This window comes from Chiloscyllium plagiosum, unplaced genomic scaffold, assembly GCF_037043375.1.
Source record: "Chiloscyllium plagiosum isolate Xiang-an unplaced genomic scaffold, Cpla_swu_hap1 HiC_scaffold_30, whole genome shotgun sequence".
NCBI classification, from domain to species: Eukaryota; Metazoa; Chordata; class Chondrichthyes; order Orectolobiformes; family Hemiscylliidae; genus Chiloscyllium; species Chiloscyllium plagiosum.
Window position 1 is genome coordinate 38,504,901 of NW_028270168.1, and position 23,432 is coordinate 38,528,332.

Genomic DNA, 23,432 nt, shown 5'->3' on the forward strand with positions numbered 1-23,432 from the left:
CTTGAGAGGTAATTGTCATGAGTGGAGGAATCATGGGATAGGTCATTTGACACACAATTTGATCCCTGAAATGTGGTGACAGAGAATGTTAAACTCCTGAGAAATCTCTCTAAATGTTGAGCTCAATTTCTCATCAGTGCTTGCCATTGGTGCAAATCAGACATACAACTGTCAGTCAGTTTGTAAATCGGTCAGTTAGTACAAGAAAAATTTGTAATTGTTATTAGACCAACACTGATGCAGATGTTTGATGCCAAGGAGTTTGTATATTTCCTGTGAATATAAATATGCCTATGATTTCTGTTACAAGTAAGCTAAAATGAGAATGTCCATCTCAGTGAGCTTGGTGCATTCTCTCAAGTGAAAAAAAAAAGTATTTTTTGGTAAGATGGATTGCCAGATAAGAAAAGATCACTTTTTAACCTCTCAGTACTTAACTAATACAATAATAATGGGATGGCTGTGATAACAGCATCCAATCCCCATTAGTTAGCTCTTTAACAAGTCCAGATATGACAATAAAAAAATTAGGTGCAAAAACAGAAATCCAAAATTATAGCATAAAATGTACACATGCACCCACATTACCATATATGGGCAGGCACAAATAAATCACATCATAATGAGGGAAACATGGCCCTTTAACACAGCACTGATACGCCATTCTGCAGTGTTGGTAAAATGAGCTGACACTGTAGCAAAGCATAATGATGAAAGATGAGAGAATTTGGACAAGAATTAAAATTGCACTTTCAGCTTTGCAGTGAGGGAAACTAATGTTTAATAAGATAAAAAAGATCCATGCTACAATTAAATAATTAGTTTTTAAAAAGTTCTGGTAGAACAGAAAACAAATCACAGCAGCTACTGTCTTGGTTACTGGAACGGTGCAGGGAAACCTCCTTGACTATACTTAGTATGCAGTTCCTCTGCAACAAGGAGAAATGACTTTTTTTTTTACTAATAGGTCAGACCTTTTATATCATTACAACCAACGTCTGGATAATGGAAAAAGTTATGAATCCATCTTTCAAGCAATTACGGAGAAAGCAACTTCCTTGAGGTTGAAATAATTGACAACATTTTTACACAACATTACAATATGAAGAAAACAATAGTCTCATTCTGCATGAGGTTCCACATGATTGTGGAATAGAAACTTTTAGACATTTCATTTAACAGATACCACAATGCGCAACTGCAGAATTTCAGAGTCTGGAATGTCATTTTGCTCTCCAGGAGCTCTGCACGGTTCTAAAATATATGAGTTCAGACAGCTCCTTCCTAGTTTCCAAAGGTTGTCAGTTCACAATGCCAGCTACAGTTCAGCACAAAAAAACACTAAGACTGCAAAACAACTGAGTTGATGAACAATCAAGACACTATATTGGTACTAAAATCTGAAGAAACCACTGACTGTGTACCTGACCTAGTTTGCCTTTTGCAATCATTGGGGAAAAGCTATTGAAACATACTTCAAAGATCAGGAAATGGTAACAAAATTATACTGTTCCTGAACTCACGATTGTCCAAACAACTTCAGAGACAGGAGATCAATCCACACCACGGCATCTGTGAAGAATTTAAATTCAAGTAAATAATCTATCTGGAATAAAAGGTTGTCTCAATTTCTTTGTCATTTTTACTGTCAGCTATTTAAAACCTCAGCTGGTTCATTAATGTTTGCTCCCATGACCAAATGTGGTTGACATGTGACTCCAGACCGCAGCAATGTATTTTGACTCTCAACTGCCCTTGAGAAATGCTAGCAAGTCACTCAATTGGATTAAAGTGCTTCAGAAAAGTCAACAAATCATGCCATCTGCCAGTGGTTAAGACACTGCAAATGACAAAGAAATACCCTAAGCTGTCAACCTGACAATGCCATAATTTCTAGATGTTAATGAGGAGGACAATGTTGGGAGAGCTGTTCCACAGACTAATCAATGTATTCAACAGCTTAACAGAGTCAACCTCATCCAGTTGTATCTCATATCCAACTTCATATCACCATCTCAGTGGCAGAACAGACCCACTATTGATTGTCACCCATTAATGAGAGTCCTCTGCACTGACGCTGAATCCCATGCAGATGTATGGGCTCAAACACAGGCAAAACAACTCTGACTAATCAGAACCTACTCTTCTCCCTCAGCTGATGAATCAGTGCTCCACCAAGTTGAACACCAATTGGAAGAACTACTGAGGTCCGCAATAGTACAGTATGCCCTTTGAGTCCTTCAAATGTTCCATTACTGGAAGCAGCTTCCTGAAATGAGTCCTGAAGAACGTAATTGCCAGAATGGGTCTACAGCCGGTGATGAGGTAATCAAAATAAGAAAAATCCTAACCATTTAAGATATATCTATCAATCAATGACAGTAGTATTAGGAGTGTTCATGCACAGTCCTTGTGGAGATGAAAACCAATCTTCACTCTGTGAATATCCCATTCTGTTGAGCGGGAATGCTAAATGGTGTAGATTTAAAACAAATTAAATAACTCAAAACTTGGTATCCATGAGATACTGTGAACCAACCCAAACAGCAGAATTGCATTCAACCACAATCCAAAATCTTGTGGCCTGACTACTCACCCGACCAATACCATCAAGACACATGGTTCAATGAGGAGTTTAGTGATGTATCTCAGGCCCATGACCAGGCATACCTAGAAATGATGTACCAAGCTGGTGAAGCTCCAACATGGGGCTGTGCATCAGTGAAACAATGGAAGCAGCATTGTTGAGATGGAGATCCTACAACCAATGGGTTAGATCAAAACTCTGGTAATTAAACAACTAACCAAAGTAGGGGGCTGCATAAACACCCTCATCCTCAATAATAGCACAGAACAGCACTGCAGTGAAGTTGACAAGGTTGCAGCATGTGTGATTATTTCAATCAGAAGTGCTGATTGAATTAATCACCTTGGCCTTCACTTTAGGTCCCAGCATCAGAGGTATTAGTACATAGCCAATTTAAATCATTCTACATCAAATAAATGAATTATTGAAACATTTGATACAGAAATGAGGCACATGGTGGATCAGTGGTTAGCACTGCTGCCTCACAGCACCAGGGACCTGGGTTCGATTCCCACCTCGGGTGACTGTGTGTGGAGTTTGCACATTCTACCCGTCTATGTGGGACCCCTATGGGTGCTCCAGTTTCCTCCCACAATCCAAAGATGTGCTGGTCAGGTGAATTAGCCATGCTAAATTGCCCATAGTGATAGGTGTATTAGTCAGGGGTAAATTTAGGGTAGGGGAACAGGTCTAGGTGGGTTACTCTTTGGAGGGTCGGTGTGGTCATGTTGGGCCAAAGGGAATTCCATACTGTAGGGAATCTAATGTAATCTAATCAGAAATGCTGATGGATCTTGATAAGATCTTGACAATAGTACTGACAGCAAGATCCAGAACTAGCCATCATTTCTCTCGTGAAGCTGTTCCAGTACAGTACAACACTGGGGTCTAGCTAGCAATGTGAAAAATTGCCCAGAAAGGTTCTGTCCATAAAAGGTGGGACAAATCCAATTCACACAACTATTACCTCAATTCTCAGTCATCTTCAAAGATCTAGAAGATATCATTGAGAATGTGATCAAGCAGCATTTACTCTACATGTTAATTGATGTCCAGTTTGCGTTCTACCAGGGATACCTGGCCATTTGAGTCTCATTGGTGCAAATGTAAACAAACGAGCTGAAATAAACAGGCCTTCTTTTTAAGGAATCAGTTCACCAAGTGTGGCAACCAGGAGCCCAAAAACTCTAAACTCACTGGATGGATTCATCTTCCTAACACAAAGGATGATGGTTCTCTTTATTGTTCAGTCATAGCATTCTACATCACGGAAACAGAGTCATTGGTCCAATTCATCAATGCTGACCAGGTTTCCTAAAAACGGAACTTGTCCCATTTGTTTGCATTTGGCCCCATCCCTCTAAACCTTCTTTATCCAAGTACCTGTCCAAATGTTGGACTTGTACTTACCTCTACCACTTCCTCTTGCAGCTCGTTCTATATACATACCACTCTGTGAAAAAGTTGCCGCTAAGGTTCCTTTTAAAACTTTCCCCTCCCATCTTAAACCTATGTCTTCTCTTTTTGGACTCCCTACCCTGGGGACATGATCTTGGCTCTTTATCTTATCTGAGTGCCTCATGATTTTATTAACCTCAATAAGGTCACTCCTCAGCTTCCTGTAACCCCACAGACACCATTGCAGGAATTCCCTGGGATATTTCTTAAGCTCAAACAACTCATGCTGTGTTTACAATAGCCTTCCTTTCAACTCAAGATCAAAAGTAGCAATGTTCCCTGTTTATGGCAATGTCCATTTCCCACTTTTCTGACATGGTCTGTTTCCCTGTACAGCAGAATTTGGATAACACTGGAGTATGGGCTGATAAGTGACAAACACATCTATGCCATGCAATGCCAGGCAACAAACTTTTGCATCAGAAGATAATCCAGGAACTCTGCTTCACATTCAAAGGCACTACCTTTGTTGAATCTCACACCATCAACATGATGGATGTTACTTTGACCAGAAGGGCAGATAGCATGCCCATCTGGGGGGAAGAGATCAAGATGAGAACGTGCCCAGTGTGGAGGAGAGTGCACCCAGTGCAGGGAGCAATTGAGCCTTCATGGGGAGTGCGACCCTCATGGAGAAAGCCCAGTGTGGAGTGTCTGTAGGCCCATGGCTAAAGAAGGACTGTAAAGCTGAGTTTTTAATTTATTTATTTATTTTCCTACTTTCCTTGTAAGATTTTGTACCTGGGCACCTTTACACCCGAAATGGCAACAGGAGTACATTTTTCACTGTAATCCTGTATCCCTGTACTGGAGTATATGTGACAATAAAACTTAATTCTAAAATTAACTGGACAACCCTTCAAACAGCATGACGATAAGAACAGACACCAAAATCCAAGAAATTCTGTGCCAAGTAATTTACCTGATGGATTCCCAAAGTGTGTCCACCATCTACAAACTACAAGTCGAAAGTATGATGGAATTTTCTCCACTTGCCTCATTGTGCAGGGTTACAAAATAAACTCAAGTAGCTCAGGACAAACAGTCACACTTTATTGGCATTCCATCTGAAACCGTAGGGCACAATGGAAGACTCGAGCAGTGAGGCAATATGGGCAGAGCTCAGAAATAGGAAGGGTGCCATAACAATGTTAGTATTGTACTACAGGCCTCTGGTCATGATTGGAGATTTTAATTTTCCCAACATTGACTGGGATTCACTGAGTGTGAGAGGATTGGATGGAGCAGTATTTGTAAGAGGCATCCAACAGGGTTTTCTAGAGCAGTATGTAAATAGTCCAGCTCAGGAAGGGGCCATAGTGGACCTGCTGTTGGGTAATGAGCCCAGCCAGGGGGTTGAAATTTCAGTAGGAGATTACTTTGGGAATAGTGATCATAATTCCATGAGTTTTAAAATACTCATGGACAAAGCTGAGAGTGGTCCTAAAGGAAAAGTGCTAAATTGGGGGAAGGCCAGCTATACCAAAACTTGGCAGGAGCCAGGGAATGTAGATTGGGAGCAGCTGTTTGAAGGCAAATCCATATTCGATATGTGGAAGGCTTTTAAAGAGGGGTTGATTAGAGTTCAGGAGAGATATGTTCCAGTGAAAATGAGGGATAGAAATGGCAAGCTTTGGGAACCATGGATGACAGGTGAAATTGTGAGACTAGCTAAGAGGAAAAAGGATGTATACATAAAGGTCCAGGTGACTGAAGACAGACAAAGCTTTGGAAGAATACCAGGAATGTAGGACCAATCTGAAATGAGGAATTAAGGAGGCTAAAAGGGGTCATGAGATAGCCTTAGAGAGCAGGGTTAAGGAAAACCCCAAAGCCTTTTATTCATATATAAGGAGTAAGAGGGTAACGAGGGAAAGGGTTGGTCCACTCAAGGGCAAAGAAGGAAAGATATGCGTGGAGTCTAAGAAAATGGGTGAGATTCTTAATAGGACTTTGTGTCGGTATTTCCAAGGTCCCCAGGTCTGGATGGGATCTATCCCAGATTACTGAGGGAAGTGAGAGAGGAAATAGCTGGGACTTTAACAGATATCTTTGCAACATCCTTGAACATGGGGGAGGTCCCAGTGGACTGGAGAATTGCTAATGTTGTCCCCTGGCTTAAGAAGGGTAGCAGGGATAATCCAGATAATTACAGACCTGAGAGCCTGATGTCAGTGGTAGGGAAATTACTGGAGAAGATACTGAGGCATAGGCTATAACCCCATTTTCTTCCAAATGGATATATCAGTGATAGGCAGCATGGTTTTATGCAGGGAAGATCATGTCTTAGAAACCTAATAGAATTCTTTGAAGAGGAGACAAAGTTGATTGATGAGAGAAGGGATGTAGATGTCATATACATGGACTTTAATAAGACGTTTGATAAGGTTCCCCATCGTAGACTGATGAAGAAGGTGAAGTCGCATAGGTCCAGGGTGTTCTAGCTAGATGGATAGAGAACTGATTGAACAACAGGAGACAGAATGTAGTAGTGGAAGGGAGCTTCTCAAAATGGATACCTGTGACCAATGGTGTTCCACAGGGATCCATGCTGGGACCACTGTTGTTTGTGATATACATAAATGATTTGGAGGAAAATGGAGGTTACCGCATTAGCAAGTTTGCAGATGGCACTAAGATTGGTGGAGTAGCAGATAGTGAAGGGGACTGTCAGAGAATACAGCAGAATATTGATAGATTGGAGGGTTATGCAGAAAAATGTAGATGGAGTTCAATCCAGACGAATGTGAGGTGATGCATTTTAGAAGATCCAATTCAAGAGTGAACTATACACTAAATGGACAAGTCCTGGGGAAAACTGATGTAGAGAGAGATCTGGTGTTCAGGTTCATTGTTCCTGAAGGTGTCAACGCAGGTCAGTAGAGTGGTCAAAAAGGCATGCAGCATGCTTTCCTTCTTCAGACAGGGTATTGAGTACAAGAGTTGGCAGGTCATGTTACAGTTGTATAAGACTTTGGTTCGGCCACATTGGAATACAGTGTACAGTTCTGGTCAACACTGCTGCCTCGCCAGAGACCCGGGTTCAATTCCCGCCTCAGGCGACTGACTGTGTGGAGTTTGCACGTTCTCCCCGTGTCTGCGTGGGTTTCCTCCGGGGGCTCCGGTTTCCTCCCACAGTCCAAAGATGTGCAGGTAAGGTGAATTGGCCATGCTAAATTGCCCATAGTGTTAGGTAAAGGGGTAAATGTAGGGGTATGGGTGGGTTACGCTTCGGCGGGTCGGTGTGGACTTGTTGGGCCGAAGGGCCTGTTTCCACACTGTAAGTAATCTAATCTAATCTAATTACCAGAAGGATGTGGATGCTTTGGAGAGGGTGCAGAGGAGATTTACCAGGATGTTGCCTGGTATGGAGAGTGCTAGCTATGAGGACAGGTTGAGCAGGTTAGGATTATTTTCATTGGAAAGGAAGTGATGGGGGTACCTGATTGAGGCCTATAAAATCATGAAAGCTAAAGACAGGATGGATAGCAAGAAACCTTTTTCCCACCAGAGTAAGGGATTCAGTTACTAAGGGTCACGAGTTTAAAGTGAGAGGAGAAAAAGTTTAGGGGAGATATACGTGGCAAGTTCTTCATGCAGAGGGTGGTGGGTGCCTGGAACTTGTTACCAGCGGAGGTGAAAGGGGCAGGAACGATCATGTCATTTAAGACGTATCTAGACAGATACATGAATGGGCAGGGAGCAAAGGCATACAGATCCTTAGGAAATAGGCGGTAGGTTTAGATAGAGGATCTGGATCGGCACAGGCTTGAAGGGCTGAAGGGCCTGTTCCTGTGCCTGTGCTGTAATGTTCTTTGCAAACATTCACTCCCTTCATCATTGACACACATTAACTGCAGTGTATAGTGTATATAAATGCACCTGTTAAGCCTCCTTCAACAGCACTTTCCAAACTTGTGACTTCCACCATGCAGAAGAACACAAATAAGAAATGCATGGAAAAGCCATTAGGTGCAAGTCCAAGCCCACCCTACCAACCTGACTTAGCACTTTCTCAATGCTGTTTCATTGTTCCTGTATCAAAAATTCTGGAACGTTCCACCCAAACAACACTGTCGGTGTATGAACACCAACTGGACTGCGAGAGTTCAAAAGGAGAATACTGACATCCACTTTCTCAAAGGCAATGAGTGCTGGTCTTGCCATTAACCTTACACCCCACGAACAAATAAGTGAAAAAACATTTCTCCAACAGTGGCACATTTTGCCTTCATAAGAACTGAAATTCATCAACAAAGAAAGCTGTGGCATAATGGTATAATCATACAAGTCTGATAAGATATCAGAAGACTTTCGAATAAGAACTTCATCCAAAAAGGTTCTCTTGCAATGGAACATTCAAAGTTAGCTATGAAAGGCATTTACATCAAAAGCAAAATCTTTTACTTAAATATTAGTTACACTTGTTTTATGAAATCAGTACCTTGTCCTCAAGTTTTCTTGATATGGTTGACCATCATATATTGATAATACATCGAAGTCTTCTTCTAAGGCAAATGACTGAAATGCCAATTGTATTCTATTGCGTTCTTCAGTGATAATTGTCCAGGTGCAGTTGGCATAATTTGGATACCCATATGGAAAACCTGGGCTGTCAACTGTTCCATTAGGACCACGTAACGTGTCACCACAGTTCTGACCTGAAACACAAATATATATATTTCAATATTGAAACATTTAACTGACGGAAGGAACAAACAGAACATGAGTAAACCAGCAAGAAACATAAGAAAGGAGGTGGCAAATTTGCAGGCTCATGGTTCAAATGTTGCCTTCTATTTGGCAATGCCTCACCCAATCACTCCTTGCCAGACATTTGACACACATTTCTGCTATGGCATAAATTGCTGTGACCAATTTAAATTTGGCAATCTTGCATTTGTCTTGGTAAGTCTAAGATGAAAAGCTTCAACATCATGAAGCAATCTTCACGTTCTGTGTGATCAAGCAAATGTTTGCATGATCCTTTCATTTAAAAAAAGTCATTTGATATGCATGAATTTTATTACATGGGGAAGAGTTTGAAGAAGAATTAAACACACTGCCTTTACTTTTTCACTTCCTAAGCAATTGCTTGTTGAGGATCTGAAATGACGATTATTGCCTGTTACTGCACCAAGTTGGAGAATCCTACACAATGAAATGGATTAGAAAGAACTGTCTCTTTACCTTTAAACCCATGCACAAATCAAATCACTATTCTTTTTAACAGTTTGGTTCACCTCTCTAGTGAGAAAATGCTGGAAAATCTCAGCAGGTCTGGCAGCATATGTAAGGAGAGAAAAGGGCTAACATTTCGAGTCGAACTGACCCTTTGTCAAAGCTTTAACAGCTCTTTTCTCTCCTTACAGATGCTGCCAGACCTGCTGAGATTTTCCAGCATTTTCTCTTTTGGTTTCAGATTCCAGCATCCGCAGTAATTTGCTTTTATCCAGTGGTTCACCTATCTACTGGTTGAACTTTAATAGTCACTGAAGGAACTCGTGTATATTTTAAAAGTGAACTTACTTCCATGAGATGTCACTTTTGTGTAATAACTCCGAAAAGAAATGGGAGGTGAAGACCACCTTCCAAGTTCAATCAAACCATCCAATTGAATCGCCAAACGTTGGACCAAAACTTATTATGGAATGCTCTACCAATGAATTAAGCTGCTTTTAACTTATAGAATTGGAAGAGCTTAAAGAAAGGAAGAAAGTAACTAAGGGTCAGAAGTCAAAATATTGACAATTTTTATGCCAACTGAACACATGGAAGGAATTACAGCTGGGAACAGCTTTGCTGTCACATATATTGCCTGTGCTGAGCAAAATACTCGAGAAAAATAAACTCTCAACCATATTTTGTCACACTGCCTGCATTTTTTCTGTACTAGGATTCAGAACAGCATGTAACAAGGCTTTAGGTTCTTAACTGAGTAATAGTCTAAACACATGCAATTCAACAGTGAAAGTAGGCCAATTCCATTGTGGTTTATGAACAACGCAAGTAATTGCACATTTTTGAGAATTCTGCAGAAGTACTTCTCTAAATATTTCTGTCTCAGGGACAACAAAAATCTCTGATTTCACATCAGATACATTTCTATTTCCTAAAGGAATATTTAGGAGTCCTAAAAAAGATAAATGTCTAAATACATGGGGCAGCACATTATACAGGTCCATGTGATATGGGCTATGATTAAATATGTGGTAGAATTGGACAACAAGGGCAGTGAGGCACATCTGGACATCAAGAGCAACTCTGTGCCCACCTTTTCTGCCTTTTTCCAAGTGATGTGCAAGATTCTCAACAGTGAGGCATGAAATGCTAATTCACAAGGCTTAACACTTGCTACATGACTTGTTAAAGCCATAATTTGCCTCGCTAATTTTCAACTTTCCATCTGACCAAACTCAGCAAACAAGCTGATGAAACCTGAGCAAGCATGCAGTAAATTCAGCACATCACTTGCTCCAAACAATCTGCATATTGGAGACTGGACACAAAACTTTTGCCAGAGCGGCGAGGAGAGAAGGAGGAGTGAAGCAAGAGCTGCCGGGAAGGGCGAGTTTTCCCACATAAAAAGGGACTTGCCTCGGGAATCAGGCCTCCATTTTGACAGAGCAGCAAGGAGAGAAGGAGGACTGAAGCTGCCGGGAAGGTAAGGGCTTACTTTATATCTGGGCAGTGGCTAAACCAGAGATACTACACGTGTAGCATTTCCCTCCTGCCCCCCCCCCCCCCCCCCCCCTCCTCTAAGCAGAAGAAAAAGACCCTGTAAGGTAAGGCTTTTATTTCTTATCTTTATTTTCCATTTATTTAATGTATTGTTTGGTTTTAGTTAGTTCATATAAAGCTAAGCTTCCAATGGCAGGGGACCTCAGACCCGTGACATGTGACTCTTGCTTGATGTGGGAGCTTAGGAACATGTCTGACATTCCTGACTCTTACACTTGCAAGAAGTGTGTCCAGCTTAACGGCTCTGGAGCTGCAGATGTACTCACTGTGGAGCATCCGCAATGCTGAGGAGGTCGTGGATAGCATGTTTAGTGATCTGGTCACACCGCAGGTTAGGATTGCCGAGGGAGACAGTGAATGGGTGACCAAAAGACAGAAAAAGAGTAGGAAGGCAGTGCAGGTGTCCCCTGTGGTCATCTCCCTGCAAAACAGGTATACCATTTTGGATACTGTTGGGGGAGATGGCTCACCAGGGGAGGGAAGCAGTTGTCAAGATCATGGCACCGTGGCGGGCACTGCTGTTCAGAAGGGCAGGAAAAAGACTCGTAGGGCCATAGTCATAGGGGATTCTGTTGTGAGGGGAGTAGATAGGTGGTTCTGTGGCCGAAAACGGGACTCCAGGATGCACAGGTCAGGGATGTCACTGATCGGTTGCAGAGCATTCTAAAAGGGAAGGGTGAACAGCCAGTTGTCTTGGTGCATATAGGCACCAACAATATCAGGAGAAAGCGAGATGAGGTCCTGAAAGAAGAATTCAGGGAGCTAGGAGAGAAGTTAAAGGGGAGGACCTCAAAGGTAGTGATCTCGGGGTTACTACCAGTGCCATGTGCTAGCCAGTGTAGAAATGAAAAAATAGGCAGGATGAACACGTGGCTTGAGAGATGGTGTAGGAGGGAGGGGTTCAGATTTGTTGGACATTGGGACCGGTTCTGGGGAAGGTGGGACTATTACAAAAGGGACAGTCTACATCTGAACCAGACTGGAACCAATGTCGTTGGGGGAGTATTTGCTACTGCTATTGGGGAGGTTTTAAACTAATGTGGCAGGGGACTGGGAACCAGAAGAGAAAATAAGTAGGCAGCAAGGTGGAGACTGCAGACTGTAAGAATTATGAAGAGAGCACTAATAAAGGGAAGAATAGGCAGAGAGCAGGTGAGCACAAAGAACTGGTGGCCTGAAATGCGTTTACTTTAATGCAAGGAGTATAGTGTGTAAGGTCGATAAACTTAGGGCTTGGATTGGTGCCTGGGAGAATGACATTATTGCCATCACAGAGACTTGGTTGAAGGAAGGGCATGATGATTGGCAACTGAATGTTCCAGGATATAGACATTTCAGACAGGACAGGGAAGAAAGTAAAAGAGGGGATGGAGTTGCATTGCTGGTCAGGGACGATATCACAGCTATGGCGGTCTTGGGTAATGAGGCATTATGAATGGAGCTGAGAAATAAGAAGGGTGCAGTTACATTGTTGGGGCTGTATTACAGACCCCCTCCCAACAGTGAACATGAGGTCGAAGAACAAATAGGTAAACACATTATGAATAGATGTAGAGGCAATAGGGTAGGGGTGATGGGAGATTTTAATTTCCCAACATTGACTGGGATACACTTAGCGTCAGAGGTCTGGATGGAGTAGAATTTGTAAGAAGCGTCCAGGAGAGTTCTCTAGGGCAGTATGTCAATAGTCCGACGAGGGAAGGAGCCATATTGGATCTGGTACTGGGAAACGAGCCAGAACAAGTGGTAGAAGTTGTGATGGGGGATTTCTTTGGAAGCAGTGACCACCATTCTGTAAGTTTTAGAATACTTGTAGATAAAAAAGAGAGTGCTAAAGGAAGAGTGCTAAACTGGGCCAAGGCCAATTATATCAAAATTAGGCAGGAGCTGGGAAATGTGGATTGGACACAGCTATTCGAAGGGAAGTCCACAGTAGAGATGTGGAAGGCTTTCAAAGATAGGTTAACGGCAGTGCAGGATAGGCATGTCTCGTTGAAGGCAAAGGATAGGAAGGGCAAGATTCGTGAACCGTGAATGACAGAAGAAATTGTACGACTAGCCAAGAGGAAAAGGGAAGCGTACATAAGGTCTAGGCAGCTGAGAACAGAACAGGCCCTGGAGGAATATCGGAAGAGTAGGATAAGTCTTAAACAAGGAATCAAGCGAGCTAAAAGGGGTCATGAAATAGCTTTAGCGAGCAAAATTAAGGAAAATCCCAAAGCATCGTATTCTTATGTAAGAAGTGGGTAACTAGAGAAAGGATTGGTCCACTAAAAGATAATGAAGGAAGGCTGTGTGCCGAACCCGAGAGAATGGGTGAGATTCTGAACGATTATTTTGCATCAGTGTTCACGGAGGAGAGGAACATGATGAATCTTGAGATTAGAGATAGAAGTTTGATTAGTCTGGATTACATTGGCATAAGTAGGGAAGATGTGTTGGGTATGCTAGAGGTTATTAAGGTGGACAAATCCCCAGGGCTGGATGGGATCTATCCCAGGTTGCTGAGGGAGGCGAGAGGGGAAATAGCTGGGGCCCTGACAGATATCTTTGTGGCATCCTTAAATACAGGTGAGGTGCCAGAGGACTGGAAGGTTGCTCGCGTTGTCCCCCTGTACAAGGAGGGTAGTAGGGATATTCCAGGTAACTGCAGACCAGTGAGCCTGATGTCAGTGGTGGGGAAGTTGCTGGAGAGGGTACTGAGAGATAGGATCTATTTATATTTGGAAAGGAATGAGCTTATCAGTGATGGGCAACATGGTTTTGTGCGGGGTAGATCATGTCTTACCAACTTGATAGAGTTCTTCGAGGAAGTGACCAAGTTGTTAGATGAAGGAAGAGCTGTTGATGTCATATACATGGACTTTAGTAAGGCGTTTGATAAGGTTCCCCATTGTAGACTAATGGAGAAAGTGAAGTCACATGGTGTGCAGGGTGTTCTAGATGGCGGATAAAGAACTGGTTGAGCAACTGGAAACAGAAAGTAGTAGTTGAAGGGAGTTTCTCGAAATGGAAAAAGGTGACCAGTGATGTTCCACAGGGGTCAGTATTGGGGCCACTGTTTGTAATATACATAAATGATCTAGAAGAGGGCACTTTTGTTATGATCAGCAAGTTTGCAGATGACACAAAGACTGGTGGAGTGGCAGAAAGCATAAGGGACTGTCCGAGAATACAGGAGGATATAGATAGACTGGAGAGTTGGGCGGAAAAGTAGCAGATGGCTTTCAATCCAGACAAATGTGAGGTGATTTTGGCAAGTCTAATTATAGAGCAAATTATACAATGAATGGAAGAGCCTTGGGAAAAGTTGATGGGCAGAGAGATCTTGGAGTGCAGGTCCATTGTACCCTGAAGGTTACTGCACAGGTGGATAGAGGGGTCAAGAAGGCATACAGTATGCTTGCCTTCATCGGACAGGGTATTGAGTATAAGAGCTGGCAAATCATGTACAAGACATTGGTTCGGCCACACTTAGAATACTGTGTACAGTTCTGGTTGCCACCATTACCAAAAGGATACGGACGCTTTGGAGAGGGTGCAGAGAAGGTTTACGAGGATGTCGCCTGGTATGGAAGGTGCTAACTATGAAGTGAGGTGGAGTAGGTTAGGTTTATTTTCACTCGAAAAAAAGGAGATTGAGGGGGGACCTAATTGAGGTTTACAAAATCATGAAGGGTATAGACAGGGTGGATAGAGACAAGCTTTTTCCCAGGGCGAAGGATTCAATAACGAGAGGTCATGTTTTCAAGGTGAGAGGTGGAAAGTTTAAGGGGGATACACGCGGTAAGTATTTCACACAGAGGGTGGTGGGCGTTCAGAACACGTTGCCAGCAGAGGTGGTAGAGGCATGCATGGTAGATTTATTTAAGATGCGTCTGGACAGATGCATGAGTAGGTGGGGAGCAGAGGGGTACAGATGCTTAGGAATTGACTGACAGGTTTAGACAGTACATTTGGATCGGCTCAGGCTTGGAGGGCCGACGGGCCTGTTCCTGGGCTGTAAATTTTCTTTGTTCTTTATTCTATCTCAGGGTATGCTCCAGAGCCACTAACAATATGCACCCCATGTTCACAGGCATGAGTATTGGACATGTGCCAGCCTCTAAGAACCCTCGTGGCACATCCCCAATCCATTCACGGGATACTTCTGCACCACAATGCTGCACCTCAAGCTGTTTTGGATACTCTCATTGTAATGCTGCACCGAGGACACTGTGTGCTCACTGTGCACCCAGCTCCTGAATTGGTCCAGGCTACATCTCTGGGATCTTCACTCCCTGTCACAATGATCATGCAATTTACACCTAGCTGGATGTTCACAGCATCCAAGACCATCATTAGCTTTCGTTTGTGCTTCACCACCTCAGCCAGCTACTAAGCTCATTCTACCCTTGTTCCGATGTGCCATTTGATTAGATTTCCTACAGTATGGAAACAGGCCTTTCAGCACAAGTCCACACCAATCCTCTGAACAGTAACCCACCCAGATGCATTTCCCTAACCTATATTTACCCCTGACTAATGCACTTAACACTATGGGCAATTTAGCATGGCCAATTCACTTGACCTGCACATCTTTGGACTGTGGGAGAAAACCAGAGCACCCAGAGGAAACCCACACAGGCATGGGGACAATGTGCAAACTCCACACTGACTGTCACCTGAGGTGCGTCCTAGATGCTGTGAGGCAGCAGTGCTAACCACTGAACCATCATGCCACACAGATTCAAAGCCAGGAAGCTTAGCAGACTTGTCAGGAGGCCTCAGTCACGTTAAAGGGGATTGCATTCATTCAGGGCTTCCTGACACAGTAAGTCAAGGACAACCTCTGATATCTCCTGGCCCTGCACAGGGTGGTCCAAGTCAAGATCCTCTTCTCATAAGAGGGGAAGACTTGAATGAAGTGAAACCCACGATCCTTCTTGACTCGTTCGATCATATCTTGGGCTCTGAGACAGAGGCAGGCACCACAGGAGATGGAAGTGGGTGGTACAGCTGCAATTGTTGACACAGATGGGAAGATGCCACGAGCGAATGATGAGCAATGCAAAGGATGTGCAAGATTAATGGTGTCAGAAATTGGGGAAGATGTTGCAGGCAATAGTGAGAGTTTTGGTGGGAGGGGTTTCCTTTTTATTTGGTTGTGGGATATGGGCATTGCTGGCTGGTTAGTATTTATTGCCTATCCCCAGTTGCCTCACCACCTAGGTGCTGGTGAGCTGCCTTCTTGAACTGCTGCAGTCCGTCTACTGTAGGTTGACCAAGAATGCCCTTAGGGGAATTCAGGATGTTGACCCAGCGACACTGAAGGATGGCGAATGGCTTGGAGGGAAGCTTGCAGGTGGTGGTGTTCCCATGTATCTGCTGCCCTTGTCCTTCATCGTGGAAGTGATCATGAGTTTGGAAGGTGCTGCCTAAAAACCTTGGTGAATTTCTACAGTGCATCTAGTAGATAGTACACTGCTGCTACTGAGTGTCAGTGGTGGAGGGAGCGGATACTTGTGGATGTGATGCCAATCAAGAGGACTGCTTTGCCCTGGATGGTGTCAAGAATCATGAGTGTTGTTGGAGCTGCACCCATCCGGGATAATGGTAGCTTTGGAGAGACTGACATCATCAGGTGCTGAGGTCTCTATGGCTGGCCCTCGAGTAAGAGTAACTTTCCTGCGTGCTACCCCATTCAGCTTGATGTTCAGAATGCTGCCTAAAAAGCAGGGTCCCCATTTTTCCAGGAATGCTGGAGGCAGCTCCATTTTGACAGTGCTTGTCCAAGTGCAAAGTCAACTTTTAAAGATGGTGCAGGAGCCAGGCATGCTGGTGAATTTGGAGATATCTGTTGAGTGTTGAATGGCATGGAAATCAAACCTGAGAGGGGTGGGGGAGGTAATTAATGGATTTGCTAGGTTACAATGCAAAGACTCATTTGGCCTTGTGGCAAGGAACTCACGATCAAACTTGATGTAGTTAGACTTCAGAATCAGTTCATTGAATTTAGCATGGTAGGAAGATGAACTCCTTTAAGATAAAATACCAATTAGCCCTGAACAAAGACCGTTCTTAAATATTTTCTCATTTAATGATATATTATAATTTAGCTTCCTTGGTTTAAGTGATTGAATTAAAGGGAATGTAAGTGACATAATCACTTTCTTCTGCAATTATTGACCTTCACATGACCCCTGGATTGTACATTACTTTAAGAGAAATGCGATTGTGGGGCAGGAAGGAATGGAACCTGACTGCCTGAAGAATGATTGTAGATGTTTGAGCACAAAAACAAATTGGGACCTTTAAATTAAGCATTCCATGGCATTTTATTATCTGGATTCAAGGACTGGCACAACTCACAGAACTGCATGTACTCATTTGTGTGTAATGTATATAATGTTCTCATGATCCTTCAAATTGAGGGCCACAGGGGTTAATTTTATCCTAACCTGTCAACAATGGTTGATTTTTGCATTCTTTTTTCCCCCTTGAGTTGCATGACAGTTAACTGTGATGTTACATCCCCACACTAGGGGGAGATGAGCTCAACTCAATTCAGACAAAGAACTGAATAGGAGACCTTCCAAGCGATCTCCATACACAAGTTGGTGAAATTACCCATTATACATTGAGATGAACTTGATTCAAGCATAAGTTTCAGAAGCACCACACACATGAAGTGAACATTTAGTGCCCCTTCCTCTTGCAGTCAGGTTGGAATGGTTGTTCAATCTACAGTCTGAGTAGAATTTGCACATTCTCCCCATGTCTGTGTGCTCTGGTTTCCTCCCACAGTCCAAAGATGTGCAGGTTAGATGGATTGGCCATGCTAAATTGACCCATAGTGTCCAGGAATGTGCAGACGATGTGGGTTGACCATGGGAAATAAAGGGGTATGGGGATAGGATAGTGGAGGCTGGGTCTGGGTGAGTTTCAGAGGGTCAGTGCAGACTCAATGGGCCAAATGGCCTCTTTCCACATTGTAGTGATTCTGCGATTCTATAAATTAAGCTTGGGCAGTATAAAATTCCCTTTCCAATCATAAACATGGTTTGGATTAGTATTAATAACCAACTAATGCTTAGTAAATGCCGGGAAACTTGGTTTGAATTTTCTTCAGCGACCACATTCACGAAGATGGAAGGATACTGAGCTTATTCTAACTTAAATCTCAAAAATGTTTTGAAATAAACTGCTGTTGGTGCAATCACAGAATCCCTACAGTGAAGAAGCAGGCCATTTGGCTTATTGTTCCACACCAAACCTGCAAGCACAAAGCTCCTGTACTCTATAACCCTGCATTTCCCTGACTAATGTAACTAACCTACACATCCCTGAACACTATCGGCAATTTAGCATGGCCAGTCCTCCTGATGAAGAGCTTATGCTTGAAACGTTCACTCCCCCGCTCCTCGGATACTGCCTGACAGGCTGTGCTTTTCTAGCACCACACCTTTTGACTCTGATCTCCTGCATCTGCAATCCTTACTCCTCATCCGCCGAGAATCAAGTTCACCTCATTGGATTCCATGCTGAGGTTTAATCATTATACCATGTCCCAGCCACATACCAGGATTGATGAGAACAGCAGTGCTAGTTAACAAATCACAAGTTTGCAAAACCTACTCTGCAATACAGAGTCCATGTTTGTGTATATATATATATATATATATTCTACTGCTAACAGCAAAAAAATGCAGAAAAGTTAATCTTAGATTTTCGATCAAACTTCTAGGATTAGAACTGACGTCAACACCAGATATTGTGATAAATATATGACAAGACATAGCTGGAAGCTCATTAGCAACACATTATGGATTTCCGAGGACATTTGCTGAACAGAAATTCAGCAGTTTGTCAGCACCAAAACCCTGAGGTGTGATACTGAACATTTTACAAATCTAAGCAGCAAAGCTTATTAGGGTTTCCAGTCACAAATGCTGGTGACACATACACCAAAGGTATAGGCATCCTTCTGGCTGATATTGTGTAAAATCATATTTCATATACTATCAAAGTGGATCATCAACTATCCAAAAAAAATCTAATCAGTTTACACTCTTCTTCCATCTTCTGAATTTTTTTTCTCTTCAATCCTCTTCCATCTTCTCCTAAGTCTCATTTGTAATTATACTGCTCCCAAAACAGTGTATTCACTTTTCCTGAAATAATTAATGTAGAATGTTGTTACAGTCAAATAATGAACATTTTTGATCTATTGCATTCATTAGATTTCATCAAGCATATTTTTGTGCTTTTCACCATATACCATTTCTGTAAGAAAATTCCGATCCCATGGAAATGCAGAATAACTTGATTTGGGTAACATATTGCATTATCATAGTGTTTAAGAGTTCAGCCGAAGGACTATTATTGTTATTTATTATTAGCAGCAAACAGTACTGTCTTATTCTCCTAATCTTCAGACAGTTGACGAATAAATATCATCAGGCAGTGTGACTTCACCCATAACATACAAAATGAGTTTGCAGTTTAAAGTTTACCATTTATCAAAGCAAACAAAAAAATGAAAGTTTATACAATGGGCTTTTACCTTGGATACCAAATCTTTCATCTACATTATTTGGTACAGAGTTAATATTTCACAATATCAGACTTTCATTTCTGGTCTCCTAAATACTCCCAAAGTCGGACTAAATACTCCCAAAGCGGGACCATACAAACTTATATGAGAGATTGCATTTAACTATTTAGTTTTCATGAGATCATATCTCCCAAGAATGCAAAAATATGGCACTAAAAACACTCTACCAAAAGCCAAATCAATCACTTCCCAAGCTTTCCCACAGATACATGTGGAAACCTCTCTCACTGACAGGATTAACTTATTGATGTTCGAGCCTTTCAGAATTGGGAATTAACAACCTGGAGATAAATTACATCTGACTGGCCTTTATACAGAACAAAACTAACTCCGGAAGCTTGGTGGTTTGAAACCACAACAAATGTGAAGTGGTGTAATAAACAAATTGGGATATTTAAATTCCAATGACAGGTGAACAACCTGAAGCAAAAATTGCTTTTTTCTCCATATGCATTGCCTACCCTGTTGTTAGGTGTTTGAAGACTTTTCTGCATTTGAAAACATGACGGAAAAGTTTTCACTTTGTACCAAATAATGTAGATGCAAGATTTGGTATCCAAGGTTTCTCCCCGGTTTCATTTCCAGCCACCAAAGGAAGATGTCTCTGGTTATTTGAAATCAATCATATCAGTCTTAATGCCGAACTGCAGGATTACCGCAGGATAGTGTCCAAGGCCCAACCATCTTCAATTGTTTTATCAATGACCTTCCCTCCAAAATAATTTCAGGGATGAGATATTTACTTCTGTCATGTATGATGATCAATACCGTTCACAACGCCCCAGACAGTCCGTGTCCATATACAGAAAGGTTGCACAGCAATGAGAGTTGAGCCAATAGGTTCAAGTAAAATTTGTGGCACAAAATACCAGGCAACGCCATCTCTAACAAGGGAAAATCTAATCATCTTCCTTTAACATTCAATGGCATTACCATTGCTGAATCCATGACAATGAACAAAGAATAGCTCTCTTAAAAGTACCATTATCGATCAGTAACCTGTGAAGCAGAATCCCTAAGAAGAAGAAAGGATGACATAGGAAGATCCAAATAGAAGAATCAAAAGCTGCCTGGCTTTGAGATAACAAGTTTTGTTTTTGTAAATATTATTTGGGAGTCTTTTTGTGGACTAGTATCATGGAATGGGAAGGTAAACAATAGGTGAGAGGATGGAGTTGTAAATATTTGTTATTTAATTATTCTCCGTTATACTTTAAGGAATAAAGTTGTTAATTTTTTACTTTTAGCTAGTTCTTGGCCTGTCGAACTTTCACAGATGACTGCATGGGATAAGTCTTTTCTGTGTTGCTCATTTTAAATTAAGATGGAGCGCTTATGCCATGCCGTAACAGACACAATACCCAAAACACAGATTAGAAATGAGAAGTGAGTAAAAAAAAAAGACCAAAGATAAATACAGCTGGCTGGCTTCTCGAACTCAAAATGAGAGTCCTTTATTTATAATGCCTGGGTGGTTCTTTAATCTGGATTTATGCAGCACACTAGCACTCAAACCTAAGTAGTGGACACTGTATCTCAGCTCACTGTCACACTTCCTTCTCACTGACAGGATGAGCTTATTGATGTTCTATCCCTTCAGAAGTGGGAATCAGCAATCTGGAGATAAATTACATCTGATGGGCCTTTAGATAGAACAAAACCAACTCTGGGAGATTGGTGGTTTGAAACCACAACAAACGTGAAGTGGTGGAATAGACACCCACGCCCACACCAGTTCAACTGGCATTTAACCCCTGTTCTTGTGCAATCTTGAAAGGGATACAAAACTTGTTTCTCACCCAGGCTGGTGTCTTTTCTTCCAACAGACTGAGATAACTCCTAGGAGGTCAGAGCTCAGGTTGTAATGCATTTCCACCTTTTAAATCTATCCATTTGCAACTTCCTTAACTCATCTTCAGAAAAGAAATGCTAATGTCTCTCTCTCTCTCTTCACATAGCCAATGAAATTCCATGAACATTGTTTACCTGTAGCAGTCTTTTTGTTTTGAAAACCCATTAGAATTAGAAGAAAAATATAAATACTCTTTAAAAAAAAAGTCATAACTTGAAATATTAATTGTGTTTTTCTCTAGAGATGCTGCAGATTTTCTCCAGCACTTTCTCCTTTCTCTTCCCCCAGATTTGCAATATCTGCAATACTTCATTTTTATTTCACTGGAATTGAACTTTTCATTCATCTCGAGGTGACCCAGCATTAGGTCCATTGGCATGACGATGGTTAGGGACACAAGTGTGATGAGAACAGGATGCAGGAAAATACATTGGTGTACAAGTTTGAATCTCAAATGTAATGTACATATCTCTTGAATCAATAGCAACAGTATCAGTGATGGATACATCATTCTTGGAGATTTATGGACATTTCAAGAAACTTGGTAATACCGCCAGAGGAAAATGATTTTTAAAAAATAGACTGAATAGAAAGGACAGATAATTGCTTGATCAAGCTTAATGTCTATACAGGTTTGGGACTGAAAGATAAAGGGCTCACAACAGGTTCACTTGTACCCAAAGAAAGAACGAACAGGTGAACAGGCAGAAGCAGTATCAACTCTCAGGCGATCATCATTACGTTTTGATGAAAGACCTCTCTCCTGATCCAAATCGCTCCTCCCATGGGTATAAAAAGACAGACTAACTCCATTATCACCAGTACCCTCAGTGAGAAGAACTGCAGGATCTCACCAAGGAAGATAAAGTGCTACATTGCCCTGGGATCTTGTGTGGAACTTCACCTGATTAGGGATTGAGAGATCATAGGCTGAATGAGACTGAAATTTCAGAAGGAAAGCTATGGCTACAGACAGACTGGAATCTTTCTGAAAAACAACAATCCAAATTTTGCTTGATCTCAGTTTTGTCAAGGGAATCATTCAATGAGCAGCATGAATATGGATTGAGATATGATGGATTTCCTAATTTGTCCCCAGTTCAATGTTTATACCTCATCTGTGAGAGTCATCAAGTCACAGAGCATGGAAATAGACCCTGTGGTTCAACTTGCCCATGTCAACCAGGTTTCCCAAACTAAACTATTCTCATTTGTCTGTGTTTGGCCCATATCACTCGAAACCTTTCCTATTTATGTATCTGTCCAAATGTCTTTTAAATGTTGCAACAGTACCTGCATCCACCACTTCCTCTGGCAGTTCAGTCCATGTATGCACCACCCTCTGTGCGAAAAAGTTGCCCCAGGTTCCTTTTAAATTTTTCCCCTCTCACATTGACACTGTGCCCTCTAGTTTTGGACTCTCCGACTGTGAGGAAAAGACCTTTGTGATTCACCCTATCTCTGCCCCTCGTGATTTTATAAATCTCTGTAAGGTCACTCATTAACCTCCTACACTCCAGGGAGTGAAGTCCCAGCCTATCCAGCCTCTCCTTATAATTCAGGCCATCTGCTGCAAGGGATCTCACGCAGAAGAGAAAATAAGACACTCGCTTGAATGTGTCAAGGGAATGGCATCTATATGCAATGGGATGCTGCAAGCACTTTGTCCATCCCCTATTCAACCTCCTATTCTGCGATATGCAAAATTCAACGGTTTAGGGTGCATATGTAAAATTGCAATTTATGCAATGTATTGTGAACTATCCGTGTTTGTGGAAATATTTACTCTTTGGAAGAGAAGCAACAGAACAGAAAGAGAAAAATGAGTCAGACCAACAGATATGAAACAACAGCTAATTGTAACTTGAATACTAATATACTACCATTTAATATAAACTGTAAGTGTTAATAATGGTAGCCCAATCCAATGGTATTCTGAGAGAAAAAAAAACAGAATATTAAAGTATTCTACCTATCACACCATAACATGAAATAAGTTCCAGAACAAAATTTTAAAAAGGTATAGAGCAATGTATTATTTCTTTTTATAATTGAAAAAACAAGGGATGAATTTTACCAGAAATTAGCAAAGAATAAATTTCAGGTGGTGTATGGTAGAGTTTCTCGATGAGCTCAGAGTTTTCTCACAGTATTCTCTGGAGGTCACCTCACTAGCTATACACAACCACTTGATTGCA

General features: G+C 41.8%; 1 protein-coding gene across 1 annotated transcript in view; it reads right to left on the reverse strand.

The window, feature by feature from the left end:
• The window catches only part of csmd1a (CUB and Sushi multiple domains 1a), a 734,676-nt gene that overhangs the window by 567,044 nt on the left and 144,200 nt on the right, over window positions 1-23,432 (reverse strand). Inside the window, exon 2 of the mRNA XM_087976899.1 lies at window positions 8,490-8,706. Coding sequence (XP_087833025.1) covers window positions 8,490-8,706 — 217 coding nt within the window. The remainder of the gene's footprint in view (window positions 1-8,489; window positions 8,707-23,432) is intronic.